Here is a 19429-nt window from a genome sequence, read left to right on the forward strand (position 1 = left end):
TAGCAAGATATAACTTTATATAAGACCACTTTTTAGTGATCTTACCGTAAAATATATTTTAATAAGTATTTTCCCGCAATTTCGCATTTAATTGTAACCATGCTAAAAGTATTACACTGGTTATAACTGAAATAAACCAACAATCCCAACGCAAAGAACCCCTTTTGAAACACTTTTGTGTTCGTTCCCAGCTCTCCTATTTTTTCCCCTTCTGCCGACAAACTGCAACCCCTCTTTTGCAGCCATTAACTGCCTTTGTGCGTATTGTCAGTTAGTCCGTTAGTTGGCCATTGAGGCCATCAGTGCGTCAGTAGCCCAGGCCATCCGATCCATATCCGTCCGATCCGTCAACCCCGTTACGCCGTTTGTCGCCGTTAATTAGAAACTATTCAAAGTCTACTTAAGTGCGCACTTCCTGTGCACTTCATTCCGTGGAAACGCTCTACATTCGCCCAGTGCGTGTGTGTTGAGGCGTAACTCAATGGCACATATATGTACTTATATATATATATATATATATATACCCGACCGATACTGCGTGTATATCTTGCGGGCTGTGGTAAATGCGGCGCTGCCTCGAAACTAACGAGACAATTTGAAAATAATTGCCTAATATGACGGCCATTAAGCAGAGTCTGCTCATTGGTTGGTAATTCCTACAGCATTCCCGAGTGTTTGGGGTTCGCTGAACTTTTATCTGTCAACGTTTTCGAGTTCTCCAGAGTCCCCACTTTATATACATAAAAGCCCCTCGTGGTGTGGGGTCTGGTCTAAGGTCTAGACCGAGAAATGGCTGCGGTTTCTTTCGCTTAATACTCGAAATGCTCTGCTAATTGCGGACATTGTTTCAAGTGATTGGTTTGTTTTCGGCTGGCAGCGGAGTTGTTGATTGGCTTTTTAGATTTAATTAGGACTATATACATGCACACACAGAGAGAAATTATTATTTGATCAATGTTTGTCCCAAGTTTCTTAAAATATACTTCTCTTCATTCTCCTTTATAAAAATGTATTGTAACTTTTTGAATAAGGGTCTGATTAAATACAACAGATTTTATATAGCAATTATATTTATGCAAAATATATAGTATTAAAGAACTAGTTTTAATAGTTTCTTTATCGTTTAAGTATACATTTTCTAGTTCATGAATCTTGACCAGTAAATAAAAAACTTAGTATAGCATACAAGACCTGTGAAATGCTGCAAACAACCAATTGAAGTGTTTTAATTAAAATCACAAAACCTTTTCTAGATTAACTTTAAAATACTTTCGATAACAGATTAGATGACGTTTTGGAAAAAATATTGCATAGTAGTTTTCTCTAGTGTGTTAGCAAAGATTCCTCAGATTTAACCTTCCCTCTCCGATCAAGTTTCCAACGAGATTTATTTACTCAACTCAATCAAATGCTGCGACTAACTTCGACCGGGCTTAATTAATTAAAGTCAATCTCGATTTGTGGCCAATTAGTCTTGGGTTTCGTTTTGGCCGCTTTTTTTTTTTTCAACCAATGCCGCCGGCCGTTTTGGCTTTATGTGGATCAGGTTAATTAGCTGGGTCGAACTGTAATTAACTCTAAAAATAAACAATCAATTTGATGGGCATTTGGTTTTTCAGACGGCGATTCAGCGGCGTAATTGCTTAATTTGGTTAAGCGAGTTGGCCGAGTTGGTAAGACATGCAATAGCCGAATAAATCATTCGATTAGGGAGCATGAGCATCGCCTGGGAGACATCGCCTGGATTCCCATCCTCAGCAACCGACTGAATTCCATGTTCACATTTCACCCCAATTACCTTATCGCCGGCGACCCATTTAATTTGTAATGTTCAACATCAACCCCCAGAACGAGTGTGTGTTTGTACTTGTGGTTCTGTCGAAGTTTATGTTTCTGTTTCTGTTTAGGGTTCTGGTTCTGTTTCTGTTTCTGGTTCCCACTCCCCAAAGATACACGTACCTCATTCCCATCCACCACCAACGAGATTAACGGATGAAGTCAGCGCCTCACTTGAAGTCCGACCCGGGCAATTTTTCGGTTGGCATTAAGTGTTCCCCAGGGTGAGATAGATATCCAGCCAAACAACCCATCGACTTTACATCATTTTCATGGTCGTTTTTCCATTTTGCCGCTGCGGTTGGAGCGGGACGGAGCGAATCGGGCAGCGGCACTCTTCACTCTGTCAAATATTAAATTACGCTTGTTAAATTGTCTTGTTAGAATCAACTGCACAGAATCGACGCAATTTATCATATTTTAATGGGCTCCACTCGGAGAATCGGGACCGAGAATTGCTGCTTATCGGGCAGATATATAGATGTATATATATGTATATGTATAGGTGGAGTGTTTCGGGGTATCGAGGTCTTGATAATAGTGTTGCCTCGCTTGGGACTCTTTTTTCTCCTCCGCCCTGAGCCGATGAGCAATGAGTTGTTGATTTCATTTGTAATGGACTTTTATTTCACTCGCCTAATGCCGGGTGTATAATTTTCGACTTTTTTCCGTTCGCCTCACCTAATAATTGAGCAATTGAGCTGGAACACGAAAAGCGCCTTAACATTTGAACTTGGAGCTGGAGCCGCTGTGAAGTGGAGTGGAGAGTTCCGCAGGATATCAGCGCATGCTTATTATCACATTATGTGCTCATAAATATTCCTAGGCAGGCTCCAGTCCCAGGCATTCATTATGGGGAAATATATTTATCGGGCTGTGTGTATTGGCCATTGGCCATTGGCCATTGGATAGGCAACCCAATTCTGGGCAGGGGAACATCGAACCCGAGTTATTGCACTTTTTATTGCAGCAGGATGGGGAGTTCCAGCTCGAATTTAAGCAAATTGTTGGGGTGGCGAGAAGCCAAGATGAATGGCTGGGTGGGTGAGAGAACGGATCAGTGGGCCCGACCACAAATTGGCCGAGAGATGGGCTTATTGGTGGGTCATGGGTACTGCGAATAAATAGAGAGATCAATGGATCGATTCGTTTAGAATTTAGTGAAGTTGCCCGAACATAAATAGGAATGATCGCATTTTCTCATGAATTGAATTTGTAATACGCAAAAAAAAAATTTAAAACAGTTTATAGTATTTGGATATTTTTCGTTTCTGCATCATAAAAAATAGCCACTTATCCAGTCAAATTATTGTCCATCAAAATGTCCGCACCCTGAGCACAAAAACTAAACGGGATAAGGCCCCCAAAATTATATATGCCGATATATCCCGGTGATATCACGCAATGCCTTTCAATCTTCGCATATTGAACACAATTCACTGGCCAAACTTTTTTAGCCGTTTATTAACGACAAATTATAATTAATTGCATCGCTCACGTGATGGAGATCGAGCAGCCTGCAGATACATTTCAGCAGGCCCAATTTATTTTTGGGCTGCAGGTGTGAATAGGCCACGCCAAGGTCCAAGCTCAGGCCCTCAAGTCAACAAAAAATAAAATGAAATTTGCGCACAAATATCTGAAAATCCAAACTGCATTATGCCCAGAAATGCAAAGTAGGATGGAGTTTGGGGATTTGGAGCCGTACATCCACCGAGAAAAATATTAACATTTTTCTCTTCAACGTTTGACTTTAAAAACTCTGATCATGCAGAATAAGTTAGCATAAAATTGGTTTTCGGTCATTATAAAAAATTTATCCCGTTTGGTTATAATATTATATTCATACCTTTTTTTAATGCAAATTATACAAACTATTATTATACACGATATTTTAAAATATTATATGCTTAATGTAATTAATTTGCAAACCGCAATTCTAAGTGAAAGTTTTGTTAAACTTTCAAATAATTTTAAAAATGTATTTTCAAAATATATTAAGCTGTTTTTTCTGGGTGTAAGTACATCTACAGCTGAATGGATGTGGATGACGTGCCAGGCACAGCAGGACTTTTCTCAATTCGAGGCTCGCAGTTGAAGGCAAATGCTGCACAAAATTATTAACACGATTTAAAACACTTTTATGGCATCGCCCGCTGTGAATGAAGTTGTTATGCATTTTATCGCGAGATTTCGCTGAATTTCGAGGCGATAGCAGAGGGATTCGGTGTGGACTTCGGGGAGTGCAAACCAGTTGAGCTGGCCAAATGAAATTAACGCTTCGGCCGGCAGTTTTAGCAGCACTTACTTAGCCATTCCTTTTTTTTCCATTATTTTCTGTTCGCTTGCCAAGTCGTGCAAATCAATTTTGGGAACAATGTTGCTCGCTTCTGCGGTAAATCCCTTTTTATTTGTTGGTTTCGTTTTCTATTGGCTTGTTATGACTGAGTGCATTTGACGCTTTAAAATCCGTAGAACAATGCAAGAGAACAACCCTCGAATAGTGACAATGCCGAACCAATTCAATTTGAGAATTTCGATTTAATTGTCCTTGTGTTTTCGCTTTATTATATACCTTTTTCTGCCTTATTGGGCATTTATTGTTTGGCTTGTTGACTTGGCACAAAATGTGCTAAACCGCCAATCCTATATTCCCAATTTTTCACGGAATCACACAAAGCGACGGATGTTGTTCAGTTGAAATCAAAGCGGCAAGAATAGATCCTTCGGTGGCAATTGTAAGACAATAATTGAACAAAGGACTGCCTGCCAAAGCACGCGTGAATATTTGTTATAAATTTGTCAGCCATCGCACAGCTGCCATCCTGGCGACTCCTTGAAGATCCCAAACACGGATAGTGGGGCGACACCTCCGAGTCATTGCATTTCCATTAATTAAAGGCTGTCGGCAATCGGCAATCGGCAGTCCGGCTGTTTTATTGGCCCGACTTCGGGGATATCTCAATCTCCACGCCCGCGTTCCGCAGTCCTTGATCCTTTGTCCTCCTAAGTGGACATCGTTTATTGCCCGCTTTGTTTGCCGGCCTTTTCAAAATTAGTTGCGCTATTCAGTTTGCCTCCTTTTGGATCTTCAGCGGGCTGTAAATTACCCCGGCATAGCATATATAACATATATATACGTATATTGCATTTCCCCTTCGGCCGATCCCGCTGCAGTTGCTGATTGCACCCACACGATCCTTTGTGTCTGCGAGTGCGAGTATCTGCATCCGCATTTTGCATTTTGCATTTTGCACTCTGCATTTGGCACATGTCCCCTCGTTTAGCAGCTGTTGCTCTTACCAATTCCGATCCCTCGTTGGTAGCGAAATTATGTTAAATGACTTAATTTATAATGTTTTGTTGGGCTGACAAAAATGGAGGGAAGCGTGCAATGCGTTCGCAATAAAAACGGAATTCCATTGCGGAGTGTAAATGTCAAACTAAGGGTTGGGGCACCTCGATAAGGAATATGGGGTGTGAGTGGGCATTACTCAAAACGGGGGTATGAACGTATGAACATGCTAATTCCGTATGTAAATGTACGAATTACAGTCAGCAATTTGGCAAAGGACTTATGTGGTGGTTGGCAACATATCAGTAAAAGTAAAACCATTTTTAAATTGAGTTCAGAAATTAAAAAAAATTCAATATCAGCACCACCAAATGAACAGAATTTTTAGCTATCAATAAAACCACAGTTTTTGTTTAACAACAAAAGCACGTTTAATGAATTTTAGTTTTCAAAACTATCTCAATTAATAAAATATCAAAAGTTACGTTAAGTTCATTACTTTCACAAAAATGAGAAAAAAAAACGCCTTTTAATAGATCCCTAGATATTGTACATACATAATATTTTACAAGAGCATTCCAATATATTTTACACACACCTGAAGTTTAAAAAATATTACTTTATCTTTAAGTGTAATTTCTTTAATAAGGGAGTTAGACTAAAGACCGAGTTGCTTGAATTTTTATTTTGATCTGACGCCTCGGGGCACAACATTTACTTAAGATTAAACGTTTTTAGATTATAACTAAATCTCCTTTTCCTTTCTGATATGATTTACCACTGAGCAAACTTTCATTTAAAACAAAGTTGGTAATTTAATAGCAATCGTGTTGGCAGTTGAAAAGCACCTGCCTGTCGCCGAACCAATGATCAGTGACTGGCCCAGCCAAAATCGAGGTGCCTGCTCCTCTAACCTCTCCTTGGATCCCCCCTTCCGGAACCTCCTCCCATGTTGGCCCGTTTTAAGCCCCCTTTTAAAGCGATCCACGCAGGCTACAAAGTTGTCAGGCCATTAAGCTGATTGAGTTGAAATTCGGAGCTCATTTCCCATTACAAGTTGATCAGTTTTCTGCGGGCAGAGGCGGTGGAAAAGGGGGCTTCGGAATGCCAGGGGGAGAGAGAATCGATCCCTTTTAATTTTACGGCTTGTTTGCTTTCACACTATCATTGTGAGTAGAGTGAGCGGGAAAGGCGATCAGCGACTGCTCCACTTTCGTGGCCATAGCCACCTGCCTGCCTCTAAGCGCCCTCCCAACTTGTACCCCCTTCTGCCTCCGCCCATGGCGAGTCCTTGGGCTGGAAGCATTTCCCGTTCGCAATTTTCACTCGATCCCTGGCTGATTATTATATTGTACGCACATGTTCCGCCATTATGGAGTTATTATGATCAATAAGACAACTTAAATGCTGCAATTAAATCGAACCAGCGATTTCCTCCCCTCTTACCCCCCGCTCCGCCGCCCCTGTTTCTTCGCGTCCACTTCTTTCTCGTCTTCGGGTTGTGTTCATTTACTGGTCTCGCGATCGCGGCCCAAATTTGAGACTCCGCAGCGCCAATGGCATCGTATATAAATGTAAGTTTGGATGCACATATAAGACGAGAATATTAGGAGCTTGAAAAAAATTAAGATCAATAAAAAAAAGTATAATTATAAGTTAAGAAATATGGATTGAAAGTAAGAATCGTTTTAGATTACACATTTAATTAGGTTAATTTAATTTAATGCTATAATAATATTTAAGTTCTGAAAACATTTCTTAAGTGTTAAAAACTGTTGTTTACGAATTCTCCTTTCAGTTAATATATCAATGTTTATTTAAGAAAGATTATGTTAATTATTATGTTTGAGTTTTTAATACATTTTAATACATTTAACACTTAAAAGAATATTTTAAATTTAATTAATATGAACTACAATATAAAATATCTTAAAATTATAAAAACTTTTGAACAACGACACAAAACCTAGCTCAAACCTACTATTTTGACCTCGACTGTACTTAGTTGTCTTCTCTTATTTTCTCGAGCTGCGCGTAATTGGCGCTTAATTCTCCTGCGGGATCATTTAATTTTACGAGCCCGGCCAATTGATTATAATGGACGCCATCAGACTTTTACAACATGCTAAATGCACGCGTAAACATCGCGATCGTCGCGGGGAAGGGGAATGATGAGTAGGCCTCTCGAGGATCGGATCTGAAGATCTGAAGAGCTGAAGATCGGTCTCTGTCAATCAGAGGCCCCCAGATGCCGAGATGCAGATGCCGAGATGCAGATGCCGAGGATCGATCGCGGTCCAGCGAACGATCGGTGTTTGTGTTGAGTGGCCGTCGCCATTAGGCAAATTCAACGATCGATTGCCGCTCCACTTCACCACCACACCACACCACCGCCGAGCCACCTGAACCGACGAACCAACGAGCCACCGAACCACCGAACCACCGAGACGATCGCGGATGCTCCAGTCCAGCCAATTTGAGTTTTATCGACGGCAGCAATTTGCAGTTACTTGTGAACTACCTGAGAAGCCGTTGCAGATCGCAGATCCCAAGCCCCAGACACGCATCCGTATTAATAACCACAAAAAATAACGATCGATTGCGGTTATTAGAGGCAATTTGGCCAGCAACATTTTCTCTGCTCCGCTGCGGGTTCCTGTTTTTTTTTGTTTTTTAAATCTCTTGTTTTTTTTTTTTTTTTTTTTTTTTTGATAAATCGCTCAAAATTTATTGGTTGATTAAAAGTTATTGCACTAAGCGCCTAAGTGGTTAATGATACCCATACGAATACGTCTGCGAGTACCCAGTCTGCGCACAAACATTTGCACTAGCCTGAAATGAATTTGATTTTAATTGACAAACGCGTCAAGCAAGTTGCAAACAAATTGGCCAGCTCGATCAGTGCAACAACTTCATCATGGCCGGCCGATCGATCAGGTTGGGCATCGGGTATCGGGTATGGGTATGAGGTATGGAATGGGTATGGGTATGGGTATGGGATATGGTTATGGGTTTGGCTATGATATGGGCGGAGACGAAGCTCCATTAGCCGTGCATAGATCTCAAGCTGCGCTCCTAGCCGACAGCTGCACTCCCCGATCGTTTCGACCATCCTCCTCCACCTCCTGCTCCCGGGACATGTCTTAATGACACATAAATGATCGTCGTGCGACTGGTTTTGCCCTGGTGCATTGGCAAAAATTGCCATTTCGTTGCTACTTCCATTGTCCTGGCCGGCCAGTTGTGTCCTTGTCCTTGTCCGCTTGACCGCTGGCTGGGGTGTCAAAAACGGGCAACCTTTTGACATATATTATATATACCATATACCCCCCGACAATGGCCAGTCGTTTATTAGGCAAACAATGCCTCGAAAAGGCTCTGAAGTGCCACTCTCGTGACGGCTCTGTGCGAGACAGCTGAGCCAGGATCGCAGGACAATGCCAGGATCAGGGATCGCAACGTGCCGCCGGCTATTTACATATGGTTTAGGCCGAAGTGTGAAATTTCCTCGGTTGTCCCTTTTGAGGTCTTGAGTGTGCCTCAATTCATATAAGAAGTTTGTCGAATAATTGACTCGCCATTATTGAGCCTTGAAGTGGATCTAAAAGACTTACCGTCTTTAGAAATATATTTTCGCACTTAACAGACTTTGATTGATTTCTTTTTTTATTTTAAGTGTTTGTTCTATTTGAGTTTTGACCTGAGTAATAGAACTAGCATGCGTATCAGTTAAGTATAAAAATAACAAATTTTAAAAGCTGCTTATTCAAAATAAAAAAATTCTTTTTACACACGAAATGAACAAAAAAAGTGTTAGCTTGAAATTTATTGGAAACTCTGGGCAAAAATATATATGCAGCCAACTATTCGAATAGTATTTTCTTGCACATTTTGTTGGTCTCACCCTAGCTTAAAGCTAGTTTTCTGCCAAATGTGTAAAGTATGATTGAGTCTAACAGGAAACACAATGTGCCATTAAGTAGATGGGTGCCCGAAATGATCGATAGGTCGGCTCAGTTATGTATTTGCATACCGGACATTAAGCCCCGCAAATTACCAGCCTCGTGTGCTGGCAATTTGCAATCGTGTCGGTAATTGCCGAGTAGCTGAGACACAAACTGAAACCGAAACTAAAACTGAGGCTGAGATCAGAGCTTTCCCTTTATGGGGCGGACATAAAAACTTATTGACAGGCCAGGGACAATTACCAAATTGTAAACGATGACCAGACCCTCGAGCGAGCACGCCGGAGAACCAGAAATCCAGGGAACACGGTGCACCGGACTCCTCATTAAACTGCACTTAACGAGCATCGATTTATGGGCGACAAAGTGGAGCCTCGATAAAAGGGCGGCCAGCGAGGCGAAAACTGGGCTAATGAAAGCGTTAATGTAACGTGTCCAGCACCAGAGTATCCCCTTACCATCGATAATGATGATGCCGATGTTGTGGCCATGGATCTCCTGGGCTCGAGTCCCTGCAACTCGTATTTGTTTTAAGTCACTTGGCCAATTGCCAGGCATTATTCATAGGTTTGTTTATCCCTGAGTACAAGCCTGTTTTACAGAACTGGCAAGCACTTTAAAAATAAGTATGGTTACTAATCTAAGCATTTCGAATATTACTTGAGATATTCTTTAGTTAAAGCTGTAAGTGTTGACAGACTAAAACTAATGCTCAGTTTTTTTAGTGCGTTTTTAGCTAAATAATAATAAATTTCAAGAGTGTCACATAAATTTTTAAGGATCTTAAAGCTTTTTTAGTTTTATAAATTATAGTTATTCGTTAAAGCTGTAGGTGCTAATAAACTAATACTAATGGTCAGTTTCTCTTGTGTTAAATATATTGTTGCTGAATATTTTTAACTTTCAAGGGTGTCACATAATTTTTTTAAAAACCTTGAAGCACTAAAAAATTTTTTAAAAATTTATTTTGTAAAATGAGTCTTTGTCAGATTGCATAAACATTTGAAAATTGGAAAAATTCGAGTAGCCCCCATAGTGAATATTATCTAACAAAGAGTTCGAACATTAATAAACCTGCTCTTAAAGGGTTAAGTCATTCGTTCTAAATTAAATTAACTAATTTTGTTCCGAATTTATTTTATTAAGTAAATTTAAGATTTAAAAGTATTTTCTTCAGTGTATGTGTGTAGCCGCCTCCGTGTGCCACGTAAGTCATTCTGGAGCTGGGCCAAGATTTCCGCTCGTTGCGTGGCCAGGAATTTGAATTTGAACGCCAGACATTTGGGCGTTGCACGGTTGTAAATTCATTTGTTAAACGATGCGCTCATAAAATTTGCGCCCTTTTTTTTTAACGGCCCCAAGAAGAGCTGGTCGCAGACTCAGGGCCAAAAGCAGTTGGAGGAAGTTGGCAACAGAATGGGTTTCGGGCCAACAGGACAAAAGGAGGCGTGGCCGACATCCAACGCGGTCTGAAATGGCAGCAGTGCCATTCTGGCCCTAAGCCCCCTTCTTTCTTTTGGTTTTCCTCTCCCCAAAGGCAGATAAAAAGTTCAACAGCAGCACGATTTATTTGCCCGTCTTCTGTGCAGACACGGCGCCAGCTGAGCAACATTTTTTCGGCCGGCCTGCAGTTTAGGCCTGGCTTAAATTCTACTGTAATTATCTGTCTCACCGTACGCACACACAGAAATTGCGAGAAGAAATTTCAGCTAATTTGCCAACATTTAAATATACAAAAAGGGAACCTCGACCACTCGTCCAGCTGCCCCTTAGAGCGTGTTAATTCGACATGTTTTCCGCCAGCGGACCAGGGACATCGGACCCATTTAGGGCCGAGTATTTGCACTGCCTCGTGAAATTCATGTGGATTTCATGGAATAAAAACTCGCGTAAAAAACGTCAAATTGCAACACCTCGAGGGCACACACAGCCGCAGATACCGATGCAGAGGCCCAGATACGGATGCAGGCACAGGCACAGGCAGAGGTACAGGTACTGGCACTTGTGGCACTCGGGACCCAAACAGAATCGGAGCCCAGAAACCGAAACAGAGTCCAGATCCAGAACCCCAGGCGTACCCAAGTCCATAAGTCAGTGGGGCCCTTCCCCACCGCCTCAACCCTCGTAATAATTGCGTATCTGGCAGATGCAATTTATCCGTGAATTTGTTTTTAATTTTCAACACATTCGCTAATTTGATTTTTAACTTCGTTTCGAGCACTGCCTCGGTCTCAATCACAGACAGCCACGGCCAAATTGCTGCACCTAATCGTGAGTATAAGGATGGCCTGGACTGAACTGAGGGATGAGGGATGAGGGCCCCCGGATAGGACGTTGGAGCCAACACCCGCTTTCATTTATAATTTTGTGCAACTCACTTTGGCCCAGAGCTCTGAACTAAGAGACCCCAGCTCAAGAGCACTGCAAACAAAATTGGGATATATATTGATGATTTATTGCAATATATTATTTATTTCATTCAATAATTCATTGTATGACAGTCAGTATGGAAAACTATTCAAAATGGTTTACTCTCAACACAATTTGTCTGGAAATAAGTTATTGTGCATACATTCGAATGCGTAATATTTTCTTTAAACTTTTCACCAAATTGTATAAAAATGTTTTAATTGTTTGGTAATATATATTTGGTACATTATGTTGGCATAAAACTACAAAATATCAGTTGCCATCCTGAACTAAAATTTTTTAAAGCATTGTGTAATAATTATAAATTTAAGAATTGCTAATTACTCCTTTACTTATACTGTTATCCCTTTATATGCCATTTAAAACTTTAAATCGAGTTTTTTTTCCTGTGCAATGGCTGTTCCCAAGTATGAAGTGTTTTTTCATCCGCCTTTCCCTGGGCTTTTTGTATCTTTTTTAGCTGCACGGGACGCTGCTTGTTAGTCGCGTAATTTATGTTCCACCAGATACTCGTTGGCGTTGCTTGGACCAACTTCCCCACGTCGGAGGACTCCCTTCCCGACTTGCAAGTGATTCTCATCCTCCCGATCCTACTGCTCCTTCGCATGGTGTCTCTGCTTATTTTCTTATCCGTTGTTATCCGCGCTACGAGTTGTTTGCGCAGGCGCAACCCAAAGGCCATGGGCAAAAAATGGAACGAAATAAAACTACAAATCGATTTTCAACGCAATGCGTTCAACGTTCGATGGTCTTATCCTTGGCTCCTTGGCTCCTTGGCAGCAAATCCACGGTAAGCGTGAAGGGATTAGGGTCTATTAGTGGTTAAGGCCAAATTGACCAAGTCGATTGGTTAACAATTGGATTAGAGGCTCTCAAACAAAGGTTTTTAAATGTCTTTAAATAAAATAAGAGTAAACCAGTGACCTCGTATAACTTATTTTAGTTATTGTGTTATTTTATATATAAAGTTATATCTTAATTGGATTGAAATTTTTAAATATACCTGGCATTAAACCATATTAAAAAAGAATGTTTTACCATTATATAATTTATATCAAAAATATATATTCTATAATTAAATACACCATTTTACTAGTTAATACAAATGTATACAAATTTATAATAAATTATCAAATAATTATTTTACAAATAATTTTCTTTAATATCAGAACTTAAATTTATTACCTACATAACTACACTTAAAAAATCTAGTTAAACTAACTGATGTCTAACTTCAGGGACGTTAAAATACAATAATCAAAATTTCAAAAGTCATGGGATAATGGCCACCCCATTAAACCTCGCCTCCCCCTGGTGACCTCATCAAATTGCCTGCTCCCGCTTATCTCAACGACCGTCTCCTCAGCGTTTTTCCAAATCGCCCTGGCCCGACCGATATTGCCATTGACTTGGACGGGCTACCACTGCCAGCCACTATAATCCACACCTTGGCTTTATGGCCAATAATTTTGCAGGCAACAAGAACATGAACCGGAAACATAACAAATCATAAATTAAACCCTCGTTAAGCGAACTTATTGCCATTGCTGGTCGACGGAGGGGTCTCGCCCATGCGCCATAACTGGCCAACTGAGACCACTGAGACCACTGACCACTGAGGGCCCCTCGCCCAAGGAGCTCGAATTCTGCACTGTTCTGCTCTCTTCTCCGGTCCGGAGTAATTTGCTTCATCTTTATGCCTTTCAGTGCGTGGCTGTGAGTTTTATTTTATGTTACTACTTGTTTAAATTATATTGCGCTATTAAGCGAATTTAATGAAAACGCTGCAAGGCCCCTAGAAAGAGGAGCAGTTATAGGGTTTTATTTTTATTTTTATTTTTTGTTTGCTTTCTGGTCTCCGGCCTCGTTAGGTGTAAAATAAGACCCAGCAAATCGAACGTGTTGAGGCCGATGATGATGATGATGATGATGATGATGATGATGATGATAATGATGGGTCTGGGCCTGGGTCTTGATCTGGGGAGGATGGCCAGTGATCTCAGGCGCAGAGGCTGAGACTGGCCAATTGTTTTGGCCAGATCGAGCAGCAAAAACGCGATAAAGATAAAAATCCCTGGGACAATCAGTGGACATGCCGCACAAATTGCGCTTAATCCATTGGCATTTCATTATTAAGCAATTTCGAGCTGCAAACTGCAAACAGCAAAAAACCGAAAATCCGCTCAACGCTCGGGGCAATTTAAATTTTTATGCAATTTGTACAAAAATGCTGTTATTCTTGCACAAAAGTAGCATAATTATTTCCGAGAAACGGTCGAAGGCAGAAAAGACGGTGAACCGAAAAAAACGCGACTGTCAACCAAAATCATTGCAGACGACACATTATCCTCACGGCAAAACGATGCTAATCCATCACGGACCCTCAAGCTCAAGCCTCGGGCTTGACCATACACTGGACAAAAAAACTTGAAAATACATTACCAAAAAAATATTGAAAGCAACGAAGTAGGTCTATTCTTGATCCTGATAAAAATTCCTAAAACACTCTCCACATACCTCGATAAGATTGAAAAAACCGTAACAAATCGTATCGAAATAAATTAATATTTAATTGGTTATTGTACGTCTATCAATTAACTACTTATAAAGTATAATCGTATAGTTAAGAATACTAACAATAAATTAAAAAAAATAAAGATTTTCCGGAAGGATTATTGATTATTATATAAATTGTATCTCTTGAGGTTAAGGAAACCTTTAATTTAGTTTTAAGCTACTTATATACTATTTATTTTTAAAAAAGAAAATTTTAAGCTAAAAAAAAAACAGGATATCCTGATTAAAGAGATCTAAATATAAATGTTTGTTTTAGGTTTAAAAAAGGAAACCATTGAGTTTACCCAAAAATGGCTCTCTAGACTTAAGACGTGTATATCTGAATGTAATATTTATGAAAGTGAATTATAATTATTTATTCTAAATAAAAATCGAATTCCCCGTTTCAGAGGTCGTTTTTTCCTGCAGTGCTCTTTCAACAGACGAAATGTCACTTAAGCATTTTAGTGGCAAGGGAGAACAGAGATTCGCGGACGGATTCCTTTCGCTGGGCTAACCAAGTGCGATCTGCGATCAGCGATCAGCGATCGGTTATGAGATCAGAACAAAACAAAAGAGCTCTCACTGTAAACGAGGCCGGCAAACAAACCCCAGAGCCAAATCACGACGCACAGTCTGGCAAGACGATTGTGGTCGATCGGTGAATTATGCGCGACATCATTTTAAATCGTTGTAGCAACGTCAAAGCTAAACACCGATCAGGTCAGCCGAGGCAAGGAGGCAAAAAAACCAAAAAAAAAAAAAACATAAAGCAAAACAAAATAAGTCAGTCAGAATCGGAGGCAGTCTGAGATCCCGATCCTCGGCCAAGATCCCTTGTCCATTGTCTTTGGGTAGCAGCCGCCCTAATTGATGCAGCACGGCCATAAATTTTGATCGGCCAACGATCCCCAGCCTGCTCCCCTTGCAGCTGCAGAGGGTCCCAAGGATTGCCATGAATACATCAACGTGAGCCCTCCTTTATTTCGCTTAAATCCACGTCCTCCTTTGGCTCAAAATCTGATTCCGAAACATCTTCAAGTTCTTCCGATTCCGAAGTTGAATGTTCTACATCAAACCCGGCGAACGAGAGGGAATACTCCACTTCGCGATGCTCGGCGGGACTGTAGTACATCCCAAGGACACCCTCGACCAGTTCACATTTGGCCACCTCAACGGGATCGTCCACAAAGATAATGGTCTGCTTCAGATAGGTGCGAGGTTTCCTGGGACCTGTGGAGAACAAACGCCTGACTTTGCCCATGGGTCGGGAGAATCCAATGTCCGCATAGAGAGCCACAGCTTCCAGTGGGCAGTCCTTCAGACCCCTCATCTTGAAGGGCATCCTAAAATTCTCATCACATATATTGGCAGTGCGGAGATCGATGGTTTTAAGCAGAAACTTATCGGTCACAAGCTGCTCCCTGGCCACATAGTCCTCGATCAGGCAAACGGGCTCCTTGACCATATAGCTCCGACCGGGATAATCCGTTTGCGGAAGGATATTCACTTCGATTGTCTCACGCCGATGCTCCGCAATTCCGCAGACAAAAAGCTGAGCCACATTGGGAATAATTTGACCGCCCTTAACAAGCCATTTTTCTCTGGCGTAGATTACCTCCTTGAAAAGGGAGTCCACAAAAATCGAGTGACTGCGAGAGAATAAATAATTCTTACTAGAGAATGTATGTATATGTATATTTCCAATCACATATGCTTTTCGAACTCAGTGAGAATTTGTAAAAAAAATGTGCTAAAATTTAACCTTTAATTTGATTTACTCACCCCATCCACTCAGACACTATAACATCCACTTTCTTGAGCCCACATGGCAGCAGGATTTCATCAATGTCACCCTCGACGAACTCAAAAATATCCTCCTTTTCGGTATTGAAGATGGCTTTCTTAACGCAGTCAGCACTTTCCGCGTTGCCCACAGCGATGACCTTGACTGCACCCGCCTCCACGCTCATCAAACTAAGCAGTCCACTGCGACAACCCACGTCCAAAACTATCTGCACAGAATAGCTATGAAGGTTACAGATTTTTTGAGAGTATTTAATAATGTTTTACCTTATCCTTGAAGAGCTTTTCATACCGCCTAAATATCCATTCGTATGCTCTGGATGATACGATGTCATTTAGCATTCCATCCGCCATGTCTTTAAGTATAGCCTTATCTAGATCCATTTATGGTAATGAAAATAATATAACAATTTCGGTTTTGTGAAGTATTTTTTAATGTCACACTTTGAATGATAACTATATAAACAACTTTTCTAAAAATAATCTATCCACACTTAAAGCCATTGTTTAGAATTTGTTTAATTTACTTATAAAAATTTTGTGCTGATATAGTTGAAATTATTATAAATTATTATTTTTTTTTTTTGTTTCTTGATGTTATGCAAACTTAAGATTTAACCGATTTTATTCGTTATGTATAGCATTTTCCATTAGACAGACCATAGACAAATTGTAGTAAAAATAATTTGGGTTTCAAGTTTCTGGCTCCTATCAGACATCATAAATTCCGAGTAGATTATCGCCGGGCATTTCTCTCAGTTTCCCAGGCGTTATCGCCGGGCGGGTGACAGCAATTAGTTACGAGACAATTGTGGGATCGGACCTCCTTATCAGCGGGAGCAGGCACAGGACACTGCCATAAAATCCGGGCGACCGGGTTAAGCTGTCTAACGAGTCTCTAATTTATAGGTGACTTGGTGCGCAGTGTCCCGCTCTGTTGACAAATGCCAGCAATTTGATACCCGAAGAACATGAACGCGGACTGAAAGTGGGAATGGGGATACAAATTGAAACGTTTGCTGGGCCTACGCTGGCTGGATCGAGGATCGGATTGGATCGGATTGGATCGAGTCGGATGGGATCCATCTGGTTGCTGTCTGGGTTTTGTCTGGGACTTTGTTAATGCCCGCAGCGGGGTGCACACCTGATATTTGGTTTGAGGGATGCGAACAAGTGTTGACCGAAAATCAAAGATCGCTGGCTCATTTGTGGCGCTTTTGTGCGCGCTAGATAACCAATATTTTATAATCATGTCCAATAATGGTGTGCATATTAATTTCATGGGCGCATAAAGCAACTTTATGGCCTTTTAAGAACTGCCATTAACAATGACCATTCGTGCACAAACACAAAACGACGAGCTGACAAGAGATTTTGGGCAACCTCTCGACGCTGACTGGAGACCTCGAAAACGAGACAATGCAAATGGCTAGAATAGTAAATAGAGTTATAAACGCATAAAAGGCGTTCATTGTGGGCCCACGGCGTTGGCTTTCACAAATTTATACGACGGGCCATCAATTAATTAGAGGCGGAGAGGCGGCGAGGTGGACACATTTCCCCCAAAAGCGACCTGGTCTTTGAAATTAATTTGTTAAGAAAGTCGTTAACATTTTGGCTGTCCACTTTCTAACCCCGGCGCGGATTGATTGCCCACCACAGAAACCCTGGGGCACTTGCACTCGCGAGGCCCTCGATTAACGACCCATTTTATGGCAGTAATCAATTCGGCTCTAGTTTTATTTTCCCGATTGATTGGGGCGCCTCACATCGCACTTCGATCCCGCCGAGCTGAAGCTCTTGAAGCTCTCCACCCGCGTCCGATCGCCCCGGAAGCTGATGCTGAGGTCAAAGTTCATGCAGCGCCCGTCCAGCCCACTGGGCATCATGGCCAGCACTCCGCGCACCCGATCGTTGGCCTTCACGAAAAGCGGTTCGTCTAGGTGGAGCAGTGTCTGCTCCCAGTGCGTCCACGGTGACCGCGGCGAGGTGGATAGAACCACGGGTTTTTCCGATTTGCCCACAGGAAAACCCACATCGAAGTACAGGACCAACACATTGATGATCCCAGCTCGCTGCACAGTCAGTTGGAAGTTGGAGCGGAAGACCACGGGCTCATTGCGAGCCAATCCCAGGTGCGTGGAGTGAATGAAGCACTCGTCGGTGAGCAACTGCTGGAGGGCCACACAATCCACCAGGGGCTGCCGGGAAATTGGCTTGCGGACACAGCTCATATCGAAGCCCTCGACACTCTGCCAAAAGTTCAGATTGGCCAGCCTATGCGAATCTTGAGCTCCCACCAACCAGAGGTTTCCAATGCTGGGCAGGATTAGACCGCGGCGGGATAGCCATTTGTCCCGGGCAAATAGCACGGAATTCAGCATGGCCTCCATATAGATAGCGTTGCTGAAGGTATACCAATATTAATTAAATATAACATAACCAAAAGGTATATGTCTTACCCCATCCACTCGGATACTATGATGTCCACCTGCGGAATTCCATCTGGCAGTTCAACCTGCTCCACCAATCCCTTGACCACATGCACCTGCTCATCCATTTCATTATCCTGCACAATTTCCTTGGCTATATCCGCCATATCCGAGCACTCCACGGCTATAACTCTACGGGCTCCCGCTTGGGCAGCAAAAAGAGAAAGTAAACCAGTGCCACAGCCCACGTCCAGGACGATCTTGTCCCTAAAGAGGTCACTATTCTGAAAGATGGCATCGTAAAAGGCCTGCGTGCAAACCGAATCCCTTAGCTTGGTCATGTGCGTATCCAAACGGGCGTACGACTCGAAATAATCGCCATCCTGGCCCTCAATGCTCTGCGTCCGTTGATTCATTAGAATCAAATCATCCCAGGACATCATCATCGAAAAATCACCAGTTCAAATAGATTTCCACCAGTTAAAGGTTGTAAATTATTTTATACTTTGATCCTATGAAAATTTGACAGAACAACAGTAGATCGAAAAAACATGGCTATCATGAGATTTTTACACTTGGTAAAGTAAGGCAAAATACACAAAAGTTTAAAATGTTTCTTAAACCTTTTTTAATAATATATTAGTTTATAAAAGAGTATATAAAGAGGAATAAATATTAAATATAAATTTTTGAATTAAATAATCTAATATTAATTATACTATTATATTTTTTTTATCAGTGTATGTTTTTTATACATTTTTTATGCATACCAGTAGTAAACAAAAACGCGGAAATATCCAAATGATCTAAAATAATATCACATGCTAAGAGCAACAAAATAAATCTATAAAAAATTGGGAGTAACCCCCTTATCTTTGCGAACAATACTACGTCATTCTATCGGCATCATTAGCATCTGAATGGCCGAAACCAGATAAATCAAATTTTGCATTTAATGGACCCATTAAAAACGCCAAAAAAAAATCGCCCCACTCAAAAGTCCGTGAAAGAAATGTGCCGCCAACACCTTAACACCAGGCCATAACTCGCTTAATCCGCCCAGCCCCGAATTTATTTTTATGGCCAAATTTAATGACTCCCCTCCCCAA

At 41.3% G+C, this 19429-nt stretch overlaps 2 protein-coding genes across 3 annotated transcripts; both read right to left on the reverse strand.

The window, feature by feature from the left end:
* Window positions 1–15046: 15046 nt before the first annotated feature.
* Window positions 15047–16338, reverse strand: LOC128266276 (uncharacterized). 2 transcript variants are annotated; one of them, XM_053002681.1, is made up of 3 exons: window positions 16181–16338; window positions 15868–16110; window positions 15047–15734 (listed from the first exon to the last, which is right to left on the reverse strand). In XM_053002681.1, the coding sequence occupies exons 1-3, from the start codon at window positions 16270–16272 to the stop codon at window positions 15047–15049; spliced, it is 1023 nt and encodes a 340-aa protein (XP_052858641.1). In that variant the 5' UTR covers window positions 16273–16338. The 2 variants fall into 2 exon arrangements, with proteins under 2 accessions (XP_052858641.1, XP_052858640.1); XM_053002680.1 differs by having other exon boundaries at window positions 15868–16097; window positions 16156–16338.
* Window positions 16339–17620: 1282 nt separating this feature from the next.
* On the reverse strand, window positions 17621–18846 carry LOC128266273 (protein arginine N-methyltransferase 1). Its single transcript, XM_053002678.1, has 2 exons — window positions 18351–18846; window positions 17621–18294 (listed from the first exon to the last, which is right to left on the reverse strand). Exons 1-2 carry the CDS (start codon window positions 18764–18766, stop codon window positions 17628–17630), a joined length of 1083 nt encoding a protein of 360 aa, XP_052858638.1. The 5' UTR covers window positions 18767–18846; the 3' UTR covers window positions 17621–17627.
* Between the last annotated feature and the right edge of the window lie 583 nt (window positions 18847–19429).

The sequence above is a fragment of the Drosophila gunungcola genome, chromosome 3R (genome assembly GCF_025200985.1).
Source record: "Drosophila gunungcola strain Sukarami chromosome 3R, Dgunungcola_SK_2, whole genome shotgun sequence".
NCBI lineage: Eukaryota > Metazoa > Arthropoda > Insecta > Diptera > Drosophilidae > Drosophila > Drosophila gunungcola.